Below are 14,374 nucleotides of genomic sequence, written 5' to 3'. Positions count from 1 at the left end.
AGAGCCCCAGGCTGCTGCACGCCCACCGAGAGCCCCAGGCTGCTGCACGCCCACCGAGAGCCCCAGGCTGCTGGCTGGCTGGGTCACGGATTTGCCACCTTTCTCTGGCTAAAAGTGTTTGCAGGTGGGGGGGGCTGTCGGGCTCTTTAATCTCTTACCGGCACATTTGACATCACCGCCGTCCCCGCCCTGCTGCCCCCGCTCCAAGGACACCAGGTGAGGGCCAGACAAGGCCTCCCAGAGGCCCAGCTGCTGCTCCCGCAAGGACAGGAGCCTGGAGTCCCCTTTAACGAACTCCGCCGGCCCCTCCTCTCTGCCCGCCCCCGGGCGGTGGAGCCTTGAGCCCACGGCTCGGGCACCCAATCGGCAGGCGCTGGCCAGGCATTATAAGAGGGTTGCCAGGGGGCGCCGGCCAGACCCAGCGGGGAGCAGGGAGGCAGAGCTGGGGGACAGGGGCTGGGGCCGGCGACAAGCAGAGGGGCTGGGGAGGATGGAGCACCCAGCGGGCAGGGCGCAGGGAGCCAGCCTGAGCTACTTCATCCAGGATCCAGGCACCGGGACGCTGTACAGGAGGGGGCAGCTCTTGGGGAAGGTACCTTGTATCTGCTTGGTTAAGCCCCCCCCCAGACTTCCTCCTCCCAGCTGTTAGGGGGAGAGTCTGAACCCAGCTGAGAGGGTGGCTTCTCCTCTGGGCTGGTCATGGGTTCAACCCCCCCCCCCTCCACCGTGAGGCATTGTCTCCTCCAAGGTGGCTGGGGAAACTGAGGCACGAGGCGAGCGTTTGGCCCAGGGTCATCAAATCCGTGACGGAGCTGGGTCCTGACCCCAGGAGCCTGGTGCCCCCCGCCCCTCCCCCGCCAGAGCCACTAGGCAGCGCTGCCTTCGCAGAGCCGGGATGAGAAATCCCACCCCCCCTCCGCGGGGCTGTACAAGAGCTGATATGGGGGAGTCGCTGCACAAATCGTTAGCGGGGCTCCCCCCATCTGTCCCCGTCCCCTTCTCTGTTCTTAGCCCGTCGGGCCCCTGCCGCCGGGAATGGGTTCAACTCCTCCCCCTTCCCCCGCGTCACCTCCAGTGTCGCTGGGGAAACTGAGGCACGAGCCAGGCCGGGTGATGGGCCCAAGGTCATCTAATCCATGACCTCATTGCTCTGCCACACAGCCCTGGCCCCCGCGTTGTGGCAGAGGCGAGGAGAGCCCGGGGCGGGAGGCCCCCTCGGCCGGCCACGCTGCCCCCCCGCGTATCCCGGCAAGGGGGGGGGCAGAGCTAGCCATGGGACCCCCCGGGTCCCCGCCCCTCCAGGGGGGAATGAGCCTTCGCTGCTGCCCCCGGCAAGGGAGGCGCTCCCCGGACGAGCCCCACAGAGCGGGGGGGCAGGACGCAGCCCCCCCCCCAGCCTAGCCCCCCCTCACGGCTCCTGCTTGCGCGCAGGGCGCTTTCGGCCGGTGCTACAAGTTCACGGACAGATCCACGGGCCGGGTCTTCGCCGCCAAGATCGTCCCCCGGGATCGCGTCTCCCAGCTGGGCCGGGGCAAGGTGAGCAGGGCGGGGGGGACCCTCTAGCCCGGCCAGAGAGAGGAGGGGTCTGTGCCCCCCCATCCTCCCAGCTGGGCCGGGCCAGGTGAGCAGGGCGGGGGGGGGGCCCTCTAGCCCGACCAGAGAGAGGAGGGGTCTGTGCCCCCCCCCATCCTCCCAGCTGGGCCGGGGCAAGGTGAGCAGGGCAGGGGGGGACCCTCTAGCCCGGCCAGAGAGAGGAGGGGTCTGTGCCCCCCCCATCCTCCCAGCTGGGCCGGGGCAAGGTGAGCAGGGCGGGGGGGGACCCTCTAGCCCGGCCAGAGGAGGGGTCTGTGCCCCCCCCATCCTCCCAGCTGGGCCGGGCCAGGTGAGCAGGGCGGGGGGGGACCCTCTAGCCCGGCCAGAGAGGAGGGGTCTGTGCCCCCCCCATCCTCCCAGCTGGGCCGGGCCAGGTGAGCAGGGCGGGGGGGGGGCCCTCTAGCCCGGCCAGAGAGGAGGGGTCTGTGCCCCCCCCATCCTCCCAGCTGGGCCGGGCCAGGTGAGCAGGGCGGGGGGGGGCCCTCTAGCCCGGCCAGAGAGGAGGGGTCTGTGCCCCCCCATCCTCCCAGCTGGGCCCTGCTCCGCCTTCCCCCAGCTGGGAACTCTGGGGGGGGGAGTTAACCCTTTCCTTGCCAGCCTCGGGGTCACTCGATTCCCCCTCCCCCGCCAAGCCCCGTTCCCAAGCGGGGAGGGGGGGTAACTCCCGGGGTAAACAAAGACACCCCCCCAACCTGTCCACATGCCCCTTGTTCTCACCATCCCCCAGCCCAGGGGGGGAGGGGGTCGCCCAGCCCCCTGCAGAGTTGCTGTCCCTCAGCATCCCAGAGCAAACCGCTGGCCCCCATGCAGGGATGAGTCCGGGCAGGGTGAGTCCCCGTCTCATTCCTACAGGGGGCACCAGAGAGTCCCTCTCTAGAGTGTGACTCAGCTGTTGGTTCCACCCCAGAGCCAGCTGCATTTTGGCAGTAGAGGTGTGATTTCCCCGCCCCCTGCGCCCACTGCCCACTGCTTTGGCCTCCCTTTGCCCCAAGAGACGTCTGATCTCGTTGGCCTGGCAGTCTCGCTGTCGTTTTCACCAGCTCGTGTTGGCATCGACCAAAGCGCAGGACTGCTGTGGGCTTGCTGGGTTCTGACCGTCACGAAACGGCCAGGGGTGGGCGGCTGGGCATGCACAGCTGCCATCTCTGGGCTGGGATCTGAGCTGCAGGGCTGTGTGTCATAGACCCTGTGCTGCCGCCATTAACGGGATTCTCCTATTGCTCAAGGAGCCAATGGGAGCAGGATGCACTGGATTCGATCCCTACAGCTGCCGGAGCAATCCCAGGGGCTGTGTGCTAGGCCCCGGGACATGCGGCCCCATGCCGTTGTGTGTGTGTGTGTGTGTGAGGCCAGGGACACGCGGCCCCATGCCGTTGTGTGTGTGTGTGTGTGTGAGGCCAGGGACACGCGGCTCCATGCCGTTGTGTGTGTGTGTGTGTGTGCGCGCGCGCCCAGGGACACGCAGCCCCATGCTGTTGTGTGTGAATGTGTGTGTACACGCGCGCCCCGGGACACGTGGCCCCATGCCGTTGTGTGTGTGTGCCCAGGGACACGCAGCCCCATGCCATGGTGTGTGTGTGTGTTTGTGTGTGTGTGTGTGTGCGTGCCCTGGGACACAGGGACCCATGCCGTTGTGTGTGTGTGTGTGCTCTGGGACACGCGGCCCCATGCCGTTGTGTGTGTGTGTGTGTTGTGCGTGTGCGTGTGTGTGTACACGCACCCTGGGACACAGGGACCCATGCCGTTGTGTGTGTGTGTGTGTGCGTGTGCGTGTGCGTGTCCTGGGACACGGGGCTCCATGCCAGTGTGTGTGTGTGTGTGTGTGTGTGTGTGTGTGTTTTCCTGGGCGATTCTAGCTGACTCCAGCGCTTCCGGCGAAAGAGCCCGTGTCTGCAATTCTCCTCCCGCAGGTCGAGAAGGAAATCGAACTGCACAGCCACCTGTGTCACCCCCACGTCGTGGGCTTTCACCGGCACTTTGCTGACCAGGACAACATCTACATGATCCTGGAGTACTGCAGCCGCAAGGTGAGCCGGGGCGGGCCCAGGGCCTCACCGGGGATGGGCACTGAGCCCCAGGCGGACAGATCCCTCCACTCAGCACCTTCCCGCTGGTTGTACTATTGGCTTCCGTTCAAAGCCGGGCACCGTAGGGACTTACATACTGGGGTGTTTCTCTGGAACCCTTTGCCAGTCGCCCCAGGCCTGCAAGAGCAGGAAGGATCTGCTGGAGAAATTTGTGTTTTCAAAGTGCAAAGAGAGAAAGTGTCTGACCATCTGAGCAGGGAGGGGAGAGACCATGAAATGGATCCAACCAATCATCAGTAACAAACCAGCTGGCCATCTCTCATTTCAGCCCAGGGGCCTGGCTCTGCCCCCCTCCAAATGCCCCCCGGTGCAGGAGGGGCGTGGCTGGAGAGGGCTGGAACCGGCGATCTGCCTGCAGCATCAGGGCGGGTTTGTGTCACTTAGAGCAACCCTTAGGCTGCTCTAAGTGACGCGGGGCCAGTGGAAGAGTTCCCGGGAGCGGCCGTGGACTCCCTCCAAACACAGCTATAGCGAGTGCTGCTCCCTTCGGGGGGGGGGGGGGGGGGAGTCAGGCTGATTTCCCAGGCCTGACTCTCTTAGCCAGCCAAATGCAGGGCAGGGCAGCGTTCAGGAGCGATCGTAGAGTCGCAAACCTGCTTCCAGCAACTCCACTGGACCCTCCGGCAAGCAGAGAGAGGCTGGAGCCGCGAGCGACATCAGGCCCCGGGGGTTGGGGGAGGGCTCTGATTCTGGCACCCATCTAATCTGTCCCCAAAAGGCGGGGCAGGGGCTCCCAGCCTCCCAGACCACGCCGGCACGGCCCGTGGGCTGTGCGGAACCTGACCTGGCGCTGAAGCTGGCTTCCTCTCCTCACCCCCAGTCCCTTGCCCACGTTCTGAAGGCCAGAAATAGTCTGACGGAGCCGGAGGTCCGATACTACCTGCGGCAGATCATCGCGGGGCTGCGCTACCTCCACCGACAGGGTATCATCCACCACGACCTTAAACTGAGTACGTGGAACAAGCCCGGGGCTGGCTGGAGGCCGGGGCGACACTGGGGGGGGGGGGGGGTTCCCAAAAGAGGCAGGGGCCTCGCGAGCAAAGTGTGTGGAGCAGCTGGTACCACCTCCGGGCTCCTGCCTGCTGAGCAGGTGACTGTGAGCAAGCTGCTGGTGGAGGGGGCCACATTTCATCCACCCCCCCCTCAGTCCTCGCTTAAGGAGTGGCCCTGCTGTGGGACTGCAATGAGAGAGGAGGGCAGTATTGTCTAGTAGTCACAGCCAGGGCCTGGGACGCTGGACTCGGTTCTACGCCGAGTGTGGGAACAAAAGAACATAAGAGCGACCAGACCAAAGGTCCAGCCAACCCAGTGTCCCATCTTCCAACTATGCCAGTGCCAGGTCACAACAGGGAATCCTCACGTGATCCCTCCCCTGTGACCCATTTCCAGACAAACAGAGGCCGGGGACCCCATCCTTACCCCTCCTGGCTAATAGCCACTGATGGACCCAACCTCCATGAATCTCTCTAGCTCTTTTTTGAACCCTGTTCAAGTCCTAATCTTCACCACATCCTCTGGCGAGGAGTTCCACAGGTTGTGCGCAGTGTGAAGACAAACTTCCTTGGCTTTGTTTTAAACCTGCTGCCTATTAATTGCATTTGGTGACCCCTAGTTCTTATATTGTGAGAATAAGTCAACAACTTTTCCTTATTCACTTTTCCCACACCGGTCATGGTTTTATAGACCTCGATCCTATCCCCTGAAAAGTCTCTGGTTTTTTAAGAGACTTGGGAAGAGAGAGGGGCGCAGCAGGCTGGCGTGTGGGGAGGCCTGAGGGTTGGGGCTTCTCTCCAGCTGTGAGGATTGTGGAGCAGGTGGGTCTGGGGTCCAGTAGGTGGGGGGAACGGAGGAACCATGGGGGTTGGCACTCAGGACTCCTGAGTTCTTTTTCCCACTGCCATGGGACAGGAGGGCAGTATGGTCTAGTAGTCACAGGCAAGGGTCTGGGAAGCAGGTCCCCTGGGTCCTATACTAGAGGCAGGTGCCTTCTTCTTAGCCCTCCCCCCCGCCCGTGCAGTGAGGACCATGGGGCTGAGTCCCCCTGAGCAGCAGTGAAGGGGTTAATCGTCTCTTGCCCTCTGGGTACCCTGGGCCTTGGCCTCTGAGCCCCTCCGGAAGGGGGCCGGAGAGGGGGTTATATAAATACTCTGGCAGGCGGCCGCTGGCTCGTGGCTCTCCGCGTCGGGAGCGAATGCCAGCCGCGTGACTTCATGCTCTGAGCGGGAGCCGAGCAGCGATCCATGTAGGGGCTGCTCGCGGGGGCTCCCCGTGGGCGGGAGATCCGGGGGGACCCCCAGCTGCCGCCTGTCCCTGATACCCCCAGCTGCCCCCCCCCCGCCTGGAGAGGGCCTCATGCCCATGATGTCTCGCTCCCCTGCGGCGGCGTGTACAAGCTTTCCCCGGGTAGTGGACTCCCCGTCTCCAGAGCCCCCCGGCTGTCCCCCGGCCTCCCCTGTTGCTAAAATCGATGCTCCCTGCAGCGTGGTCTAGTGGTTAGAGCCGGGGAGCCAGGATGTCAGGGTTCTGTTCCCAGCCCTGCTATTGCTCCCCTGTGTGATCGGAGCCACTCCTTCCCTGCCCCGGCTCCGTGCCTCAGTTTCCCCTCCCCCATCAAGGCGGCCCAGGGTACACTTGGCGACTGACCTCTCTGACCCGCCCAGGTAACTTCTTCCTCACCAAGAACATGCAGGTGAAGATCGGAGACCTGGGGCTGGCGACGAGGGAGGGGCAGGCCGGCCGGAGGTGGGGGTGAGTGCTGGTCCCCCGCAGCCTGCAGCCCCCGGGGGCACTCCGGGCACTCACCTCCTGTCGCTCTCCCCTGCAGTGTGGTGTGCGGGACCCCCAACTACCTGGCCCCCGAGGTGGTTGCCAAGCAGGGGCACTCCTTCCAGTCCGACATCTGGGCCCTGGGCTGCATCATGTGAGCCGAGCGCCCGGCTGGGGTGGGCAGGGCTGGGTCGGGGGGAGAGAGCGGTGTGCGGAGAGTTCTGCCTCTGTGGGGTGACCTGGTCCCAGGGTGGGGGGCTGGCTGGGTCAGAGGGGTGGGGAAGGGGGTATGGGGCATTCCGCCTCTATGGGGCACCAGCTCCGATCCAGCCCCATAGCAGGGGACTGGCTGGGTCAGAGGGGTAGGGAAGGGGGTATGGGGCATTCCGCCTCTATGGAGCACCAGCTCCGATCCAGCCCCATAGCAGGGGACTGGCTGGGTCAGAGGGGTGGGGAAGGGGGTATGGGGCATTCCGCCTCTATGGGGCACCAGCTCCGATCCAGCCCCAGAGCAGGAGACTGGCTGGGTCAGAGGGGTGGGGAAGGGGGTATGGGGCATTCCACCTCTATGGGGCACCAGCTCCGATCCAGCCCCATAGCAGGGGACTGGCTGGGTCAGAGGGGTGGGGAAGGGGGTATGGGGCATTCCGCCTCTATGGGGCACCAGCTCCGATCCAGACCCATGGGGACGCGCTGATTGGTTGCCGGTGCTCGCCTTGCTGCTCTGGGCAGGCTCTGATTGGCTGCCTTCCCTCGCCCCAGGTACACGGCTCTGACGGGCTGCGCCCCCTTCGAGATGACCCCCAGGCCGGAGATGTACCGGTGCATCCGGGAGGGCCGGTACCCCGCCCCCAGCCACCTCTCGCCCGGCGCCCGGAAGCTGATCGCCCGCCTGCTGGCGCCCAACCCCTCCGAGCGGCCCAGCCTGGACGAGGTGCTGGAGCACGAGTTCTTCACCGAGGTGTGGGCACTGCCGGGGGCGGGGGGCCCCAATCCCGAGCGGCTCCGCGGGGCCGTGGCCCGCTCCCCACGCCACTCACTGGACGGGGCCGCGTGCGCCCTGCTGGGGGCCCCGGGGGTGCCCGAGGTGCCCGTGACGGGGCGGTGCCTGCTCGTGGTGGGGGGAGGGGATGCACGGCGGTACCCCGACTCTGCGGGTGGGCCGGGCGTGGAGTGACGTGGCTCTCGTCTCCCAGGGATTCACGCCCGACAAGCTGCCCTGCCGCGCCTGCCGCTCGGTGCCCGTCCTCGCCCTGCCCGGCCGGCTCAGCCAGCTCCTGCAGAAGGCGGCCCAGGTGCTGTTCGGGGGGTGCCAGGAGCCCCGGGCAGGTGAGTCCAGTGGGCGCCCCCCTCCCCCGTACTCCAAGCCGGGCCTGGCAGCGCCCACCTCACATCCCAGCCCCTCTGTGTCCCCTCCAGGTCGCCCGGTGCCCGCGGAGGAGCCGGGGAGCCCGACCCAGCCCAGCGAGGTAGGAGGGGGCCGCGGGGAGGGACGTGGTGGGGGATCTGCAGCCCCGGCTCTCCCCTCTCTCCCCGGCCAGGTGCAGAGAGGTGGTGCCCAGGCCGGCCCCCTCCCAGAGGCCCCCAGCCGGTGCCCCATCCAGCTGCTCATGGCCAGCGCCCTCGGGCCCAGCCGCTCCGGTGCCGACTGTAAGTGGATGGTGGGTTCCCAGGGCCCATGGAGGGGTCGCTGGGGGGGCTGCCCCTCAGGCTGGCCCTGGGGTGCCCCCAGCTCGTGGGGAGCAGAGGCAGCTGCAGGGGACACCCCAGGTTGTTCAGTGGCCCCTGCTCCTGCCGGCGGGGGGGGGGGGGGCAGGGGAGGAAGCAACGCTGTGGCCACCCCCAAGGCTGGGGGGGGGGCTTGCTCCTTACAGCTTGGGAAGGGGCGGCCGGGGACAGACCAGCCTCTCGCTCTTGGCTGCAGACATCGGGGGCCAATGCCTGCCGGGAGGGGGTGGGCTGAGCCCTGCTGGGGATCGGGCCCTGGGGGGCCCCCAAACCAGACACCGCCCTGGGGAGGCTGCATGGCAGGGGCCCCAGGAGCCTGCTGCGGGGATCGCTGCAGTATGAGCCCCCTCCCCCGAAGGAGCACCACACCGTCTCCCCCCCCCCACCCCGTGGGGCTCCCCCCAGCTTGCCTCACTGCTTCCTGTTGGCTGGCGGGGCAGTCGCTCCTTGTGGGGGCGGGGTTTAGGGCAGGTGAGCAGAGCAATGTGGCCACATTGCCTAGTGGTTAGAGGGGGTGGGAGTCAGGGCTCCGGGGTTCTCTGCCCGGCTCTGGCAGAGGTGGGGGCTGGAAGTCGGGGGGCAGGGGGCTGCCCTGATCCTGGGCCCGTCTCTGCAGGCTGGAGCGTGGCGAGGGCGCTGGAGTCCGTCACCCGCGTGCTGAGCAGATGCCTGGAGAACATGCCGCCGGGTAAGAGGGGCCCCGGTGCCGGAGACCCACAAACCCCCCACGCCCGGCTCCATCGTCCCCTGGGCCTGCCTCAGCCCAGGCACCGGATATGGGGGGCACAGGCTGGGCTCCAGGCGCCCACCTGCTCTGTCAGGGCCTGTCCCCAGCTGCCTGGGCACCGGAGGCCTGTGGGGGTCTCGGCCCCGCCTCACGCTCCCGTTTCCCCTCCTGCAGCCGAGCACAACCCCAGGCAGAGCCCGGCGCCCCCCGGGCCCTGGGTCACCAGGTGGGTGGATTGTTCCCACCGGTACGGCTTCGGCTACCGGCTCTCGGACGGCTCCACAGGCGCCCTGCTCACCGACGGCACCCACCTGGCCTTCTGCCCACGGCCGCCGTAGGTACCCGGGCCCCCGGAGGGCCTCCTGCCCTTGCCCCCTGGGGTACCTGCCGGGCCCCCTGCCCTTGCCCCCTGGGGTACCTGCCGGGCCCCCTGCCCTTGCCCCCTGGGGTACCTGCCGGGCCTCCTGCCCTTGCCCCCTGGGGTACCTGCCGGGCCTCCTGCCCTTGCCCCCTGGGGTACCTGCTGGGCCCCCTGCCCCTGCTGCGTGGGGTACCTGCCGGGCCCCCTGCCCTTGCCCCCTGGGGTACCTGCTGGGCCCCCTGCCCCTGCTGCCTGGGGTACCTGCTGGGCCCCCTGCCCTTGCCCCCTGGGGTACCTGCCAGGCCCCCTACCCCTGCCCCCTGGGGCACCTGCTGGGCCCCCTGCCCCCCTGGGGTACCTGCTGGGCCCCCTGCCCCTGCCCTCCTGGGGTACCCGCTGGGCCCCCTGCCCCCTGGGGTACCCGCCGGGCCCCCTGCCCCCGGGGTACCTGCCAGGCCTCCTGCCCCTGCCCCCTGGGGCACCTGCCAGACACCCTCCCCCCTGGGGTACCTGCTGGGCCCCCTGCCCCACTGGGGTACCCGCTGGGCCCCCTGCCCCCTGGGGTACCCGCCGGGCCCCCTGCCCCTGCCCCCGGGGTACCTGCCAGGCCCCCTCCCCCCTGGGGTACCTGCCGGGCCCCCTGCCCCACTGGGTTACCTGCCAGGCCCCCTCCCCCCTGGGGTACCCGCCGGGCCCTCTGCCCACGGCCACGGTAGGTACCCAGGCACCTGATGGGCCCCCTGCCCCCCGGGAAACCCACCGGGGCCTCTATGTCTGGGACACTTGCCTGGCTCACGCTCTGCCCCCCAGCACTGCCTTGCCACCTCCCAGCCTCTGCACCATCAGTATCACCCCCTCTTGGACTTCCACCCCTCCTCCGCCCAGGCCGCAATGGATACTTCCTCCCCCTCCCCCCAGCCCTCTGCTCAACCCCCCGACACCCCCTCGCCCGGGGACCTGCCTGGCCCCTCCCAGCCCCTGACCCCCAGGCTGCTGCTCCGGCCCCACAGCTGCCTGCATCTGCCTTCCAGGCGGGTCTGCTACTGCCCGGGGCGCGGGGAGGCCGTGTCCTTCCCCCCAAGCGCCGTGCCCGCCTCCCTGGCCGCCAAGATGGGCACCCTGCACTTCTTCTCCCAGTACATGCAGCAGCGGCTGCTGGAGGTGAGGCCCCGGGGCCGGGAGCAGGGGAGATGCCGGTGGCGGCTGGGTGGGGCCCCGGGGCAGAACTGCATGTGCCCGGCCTGTGCTGCGCCCGCTCGCAGGCGGGGGCCCGGCCATGGCCGTAGCAGGGGCCCGAGGGCTACGGGGCTGAGCCCCTGGTGGATTTCCCAGCCCCTCTGGGTCGGGCCCATGGGGGGGCTGTAAGGGGGAGCCACACTCAGTGCCCCCCCAGCCCAGCCTGCGGACTCTGCTCCTGCTGACAGGAGGGGAACGAGCCGGGGGGTCCCCGCAGCCCCACAGCCCCCTGTCTCCTGTGCTGCACCAAGTCGGACAGGGCGCTGCTCATGCTCTTCAGCAATGGGATGCTGCAGGTAATCCCCCGGCGTGCCCCCCCCACATCCCCCGGCGTGCCCCCGAGCCGGCTCCCGGACCCCTGGCATGCCCCGAGCCGACTCCCCCCTCCCCTGGTGTGTCCCTGAGCCAGCTCCCCCCTCCCTTGGTGCGCCCCTGAGCTGGCTCTCCCCCTCCCCCGGTGCGCCCCCCACATCCCCCGGCGTGCCCCCGAGCCGGCTCCCGGACCCCTGGCATGCCCCGAGCCGACTCCCCCCTCCCCTGGTGTGTCCCTGAGCTGGCTCTCCCCCTCACCCGGCGCGCCCCCCACATCCCCCGGCGTGCCCCCTGAGCCCCCTCCCCTGGTGCACCCCTGAGCCGGCTCCTCCCTCCCCCAGTGCACACCCAAGCCCCCTTTCCCCTCCCCCGGTGCACCCCCTGAACCAGCTCTCCCCAACCCTCAGCGCACCCCTGAGCCCCCTCCGCCCTCCCCCGGCGCGCCCCCTGATCTGGCTCCCCAACCCCCTGGCACGCCCCCTGATCCGGCTCCCTCCCTGTCCCCCAATGCGCCCCCCTGAGTCCCCTCCCCTGCTGCGCTCCCCGGGTTCTGGCTCCCCCAGCCCGACAGGCAGAACGAGGTGTCACAGGTGAAACGAGCTGGACAGGCTCAGCCATGTTCCACCCTCCCCGGGGGCTGCAGCCCCCCCTGCGCTGCCGGACTGAGGGGCCAGGCCCCGTCGAGCTCCCCCCACGCGGCCCCGGGACCCCTCTCTGCAGCAGGGCTGGAGGGCAGCGGCCGGGGTCTTGGTGTATCGGGGGTGTAGGTGGGAGGGCAGCTGGGGGCTGGCAGTTGGGGGGCAGAACTAGAAAGGGAAGGGGGGGGCAGGAGCCTCCGACCGTCAGAGCCCCCTAGGGCCCGGAGGGCTGGTCCCATTGTCTGAGCCCAGCTGCAGGGCCTCGCCCCGGTGTGTGCGATTAGTTGGTTAGTGGCCTGGGGGTTATTAACCCTCTCCTGGCCCAGGCCCCGTGGGACGCTGCCTCCCTCGCTCTCCCCTCTCTGCCCCACAGATCAACTTCTACCGGGAGCGCACCAAGCTGGTGCTGGGCTGCCCGGGCGGCGGGCGCCTCCTGACCTTCCTGGACCAGCAGCGCGTCGGGGCCACCTTCCCGCTGGGCGCCCTGGCGGCGGGGGGCTGCGAGCCGGCCCTGCGGGAGCGCCTGCAGTACGCCCTCGCCCTGGCCCGCTGCCTGTAGCACCTCCACTGCCCCCCAGCGCCAGGCCGGGCAGGGGCACGGACGGGGGCGGCTGAGGTCACGGCGCGGCCCGGGGCAGGCCCATGAGGGGCCCCCATTGGAGGCTCCCGGGAGAGGTGGGTCCTTTCCTCTCTGCCCCTTGCGCCCCTGAACCCGGAGGTGCCCAATGCCAGCTTCACCCAGCCATCCAGGCTCTGGGGCACTATCTGGGCTGTGGCCTCTGGGGGTGGCTGGAGCAGCCGATGCAAGGGAGGGGCAGGCCAGGGAAACCCCAGAATGGCTGGGGGCGGCAGACAGTCGTACTGGGGAGGTGCCCGTGGGGTGTGGGGCTGGGCCAGGCTCTGTGCTGGCCGAGGACAGGGGCTGCCAAGCCAGGATCCCGCCCGTCTTGGGACCAGGCCGGGAAGGGGCACTGAAAGCCAAGCTTACGCCATGTGGGGGAGGCGCTCTGAGGAGGCTGGCAGCTCGGGGGGTGGGGGGGGAGAACCCAGGAGTCCATGGGAGGGGACAGCGGGGGGCCCATTGAGTCTGAACCCCTCTCCCCACCTGAGGAGACAGCCCGGCCCTGCCCAGGCTGCGGGTGAGGGTGGCGCAGGGACCGGGGGGTGCTAGGGCTGGGAGGGGCCCTTGGCGCACATGTAGCCCAGCGCTGAGGGGTGCAGTGAAACAGATGGGATGGGGGGGCATGCGTAGATAGCGAGTGGGGGGCTATGGCAGAGCTGGGGGCGGGCAGGACTGGGGGTTAGGGGGCAAGAGTAAGAGGCACTGGCAGAGCTGAGGGGAGGCAGGACTGGGGGCTGTGGGGCAGGAATGAGGGGCACTGGCAGAGCTGAGGGGAGGCAGGACTGTGGGGCAGGAGTGAGGGGCTATGGCAGAGCTGGGGGCGGGCAGGACTGGGGGTTAGGGGGCAAGAGTAAGAGGCACTGGCAGAGCTGAGGGGAGGCAGGACTGTGGGGCAGGAGTGAGGGGCTATGGCAGAGCTGAGGGGAGGCAGGACTGGGGGGCAGGAGTGAGGGGCACTGGCAGAGCTGTGGAGAAGCCCAGACAGGGGGCTGTGGGTCCGGCGTGGGGGGCAGTGGCTGCAAGAGCAGCAGACACTCAGCCATTTGTGCGTGTCCAACCCCAGCCCCACACGTTCCCCAGAGGCGGCGCGCGGGCCAGCGGGACCAACAGGCCGCCAGCCGCAGCCCACGAGCCGTGTGCGGCCTGGGCCGGCGTCAGTCATGGAAATACGGTTTCCGATTAAACGCCCGTGGGCCTGCTGCAGGAGTGTCTGATTTGGAGGGCTCTGGGGCGGAGACATTGGGCTGCAAACCTGCCGCCGAGCAGCAGGCCTAGTGGCAAGAGCACGTGGCCGCGACGCCAGAGACCTGGGGGCCGCTCCCGCCACTGGCCTAAGGCAAGTCACGGCCCTCAGTTCCCCCCCTACAATGGGACAAGGCTGCTGCCCTCCTTTGCACAGCCCCCTGCCCCTCTTCCGGGCAAGTCCAGGGTGTGCGGCTTGGGCCCTGCCACTGCGCTGAGCCCGCCCTGGGGGCAAAGGGGCATCCGGCCCCACTTGGCCACTGCCCTTCCGAAAGGCCCTGACTTAAGAGCTTCACCTAAGCATCCCAGAGGACCCAGCCTCTGTGGTGGAGGCGTGGGGGGGGGGGGGGTGCAGCCAGCCGGTGGGGCAGGCAGTGGTGTCTAGTGGTTACAGCTTGGGTATCTGCTGGCAGCGCTAATGCTGCTGGCAGTAGCGGGGCAGGACGGGTGCTATCTGACCCCCCCCCAGTGGGTCCTTGCCAAGAATGCGGCACCCAGCTCACGTGCCCGTGTTTGCAGATTAGCCCCTGGCGTGCAACAGGGTCCCGGAGACGAGGCTATCGGGTACTCTCGGCCGAACACAGCAGAGGAATGCGCCCTGCTCCTCCCACCCTGTTCGGGCCAGGACGCGTAGGGGCCGTGCCCCTGCCAGGCCCCCCCGGGAGAACCACCAAGAGCTGCAAGGCCCAGTCCATGGCAGCGGCGCGAGGGTGAGGTCCTGGCTGGGCTGCATGTGGCTGTGCCCGGTGGGACACACCCTGCTCCATGCCCCCGGCAGGCAGCCCTGCCCAGCGAGAGGCGCCAGGCAGGACAGGGTATCCCATGGCACCAGTTTCCCTTCCCTGGGAGGGCAGGGAAGTGGGGCTTTGCCCAGGGAGTTGGGTGTTTCAGAGCAGTAGGCGGGGGGAGGAGAGAGACAGGAGCAGACAAACTAAGGTGATCCTGGCAGCCTGGGCCTTACTTCGGGCTGGAGGAGCCCAGCCAGCTCTGGAATCCATCACGTCTAGCTCAGCTGCCCCTTTGCCCCTGCGGCTGGAGGGCTCGTTGTGGAGGGCGACGGGG

The 14,374-nt window shown here is 68.6% G+C and overlaps 1 protein-coding gene across 1 annotated transcript; it reads left to right on the top strand.

The window, feature by feature from the left end:
* Positions 1-343: 343 nt before the first annotated feature.
* Positions 344-12,464, top strand: PLK5 (polo like kinase 5 (inactive)). The gene is made up of 14 exons (XM_075902726.2): positions 344-592; positions 1,432-1,536; positions 3,504-3,620; positions 4,501-4,630; positions 6,341-6,428; positions 6,505-6,600; positions 7,209-7,407; positions 7,643-7,775; positions 7,866-8,096; positions 8,791-8,862; positions 9,076-9,235; positions 10,294-10,423; positions 10,687-10,794; positions 11,822-12,464. Exons 1-14 carry the CDS (start codon positions 491-493, stop codon positions 12,005-12,007), a joined length of 1,857 nt encoding a protein of 618 aa, XP_075758841.2. The 5' UTR covers positions 344-490; the 3' UTR covers positions 12,008-12,464.
* Positions 12,465-14,374: the final 1,910 nt, after the last annotated feature.

This window comes from Pelodiscus sinensis, chromosome 32 (assembly GCF_052426305.1).
Source record: "Pelodiscus sinensis isolate ZL-2025 chromosome 32, ASM5242630v1, whole genome shotgun sequence".
NCBI lineage: Eukaryota > Metazoa > Chordata > Testudines > Trionychidae > Pelodiscus > Pelodiscus sinensis.
Note: the sequence above shows the minus strand (reverse complement) of the source record. Positions and strands in the feature narration are given on the sequence as shown.

Excerpts from the sequence above, each read along its gene's own strand:
- PLK5 (XM_075902726.2), top strand. The coding sequence starts at position 491 with ATGGAGCACCCAGCGGGCAGGGCGCAGGGAGCCAGCCTGAGCTACTTC. Across the intron at positions 6,429-6,504 it reads CAGGCCGGCCGGAGGTGGGG|TGTGGTGTGCGGGACCCCCA; the intron begins GTGAGTGCTGGT and ends TCTCCCCTGCAG. Across the intron at positions 9,236-10,293 it reads GCCTTCTGCCCACGGCCGCC|GCGGGTCTGCTACTGCCCGG; the intron begins GTAGGTACCCGG and ends TCTGCCTTCCAG.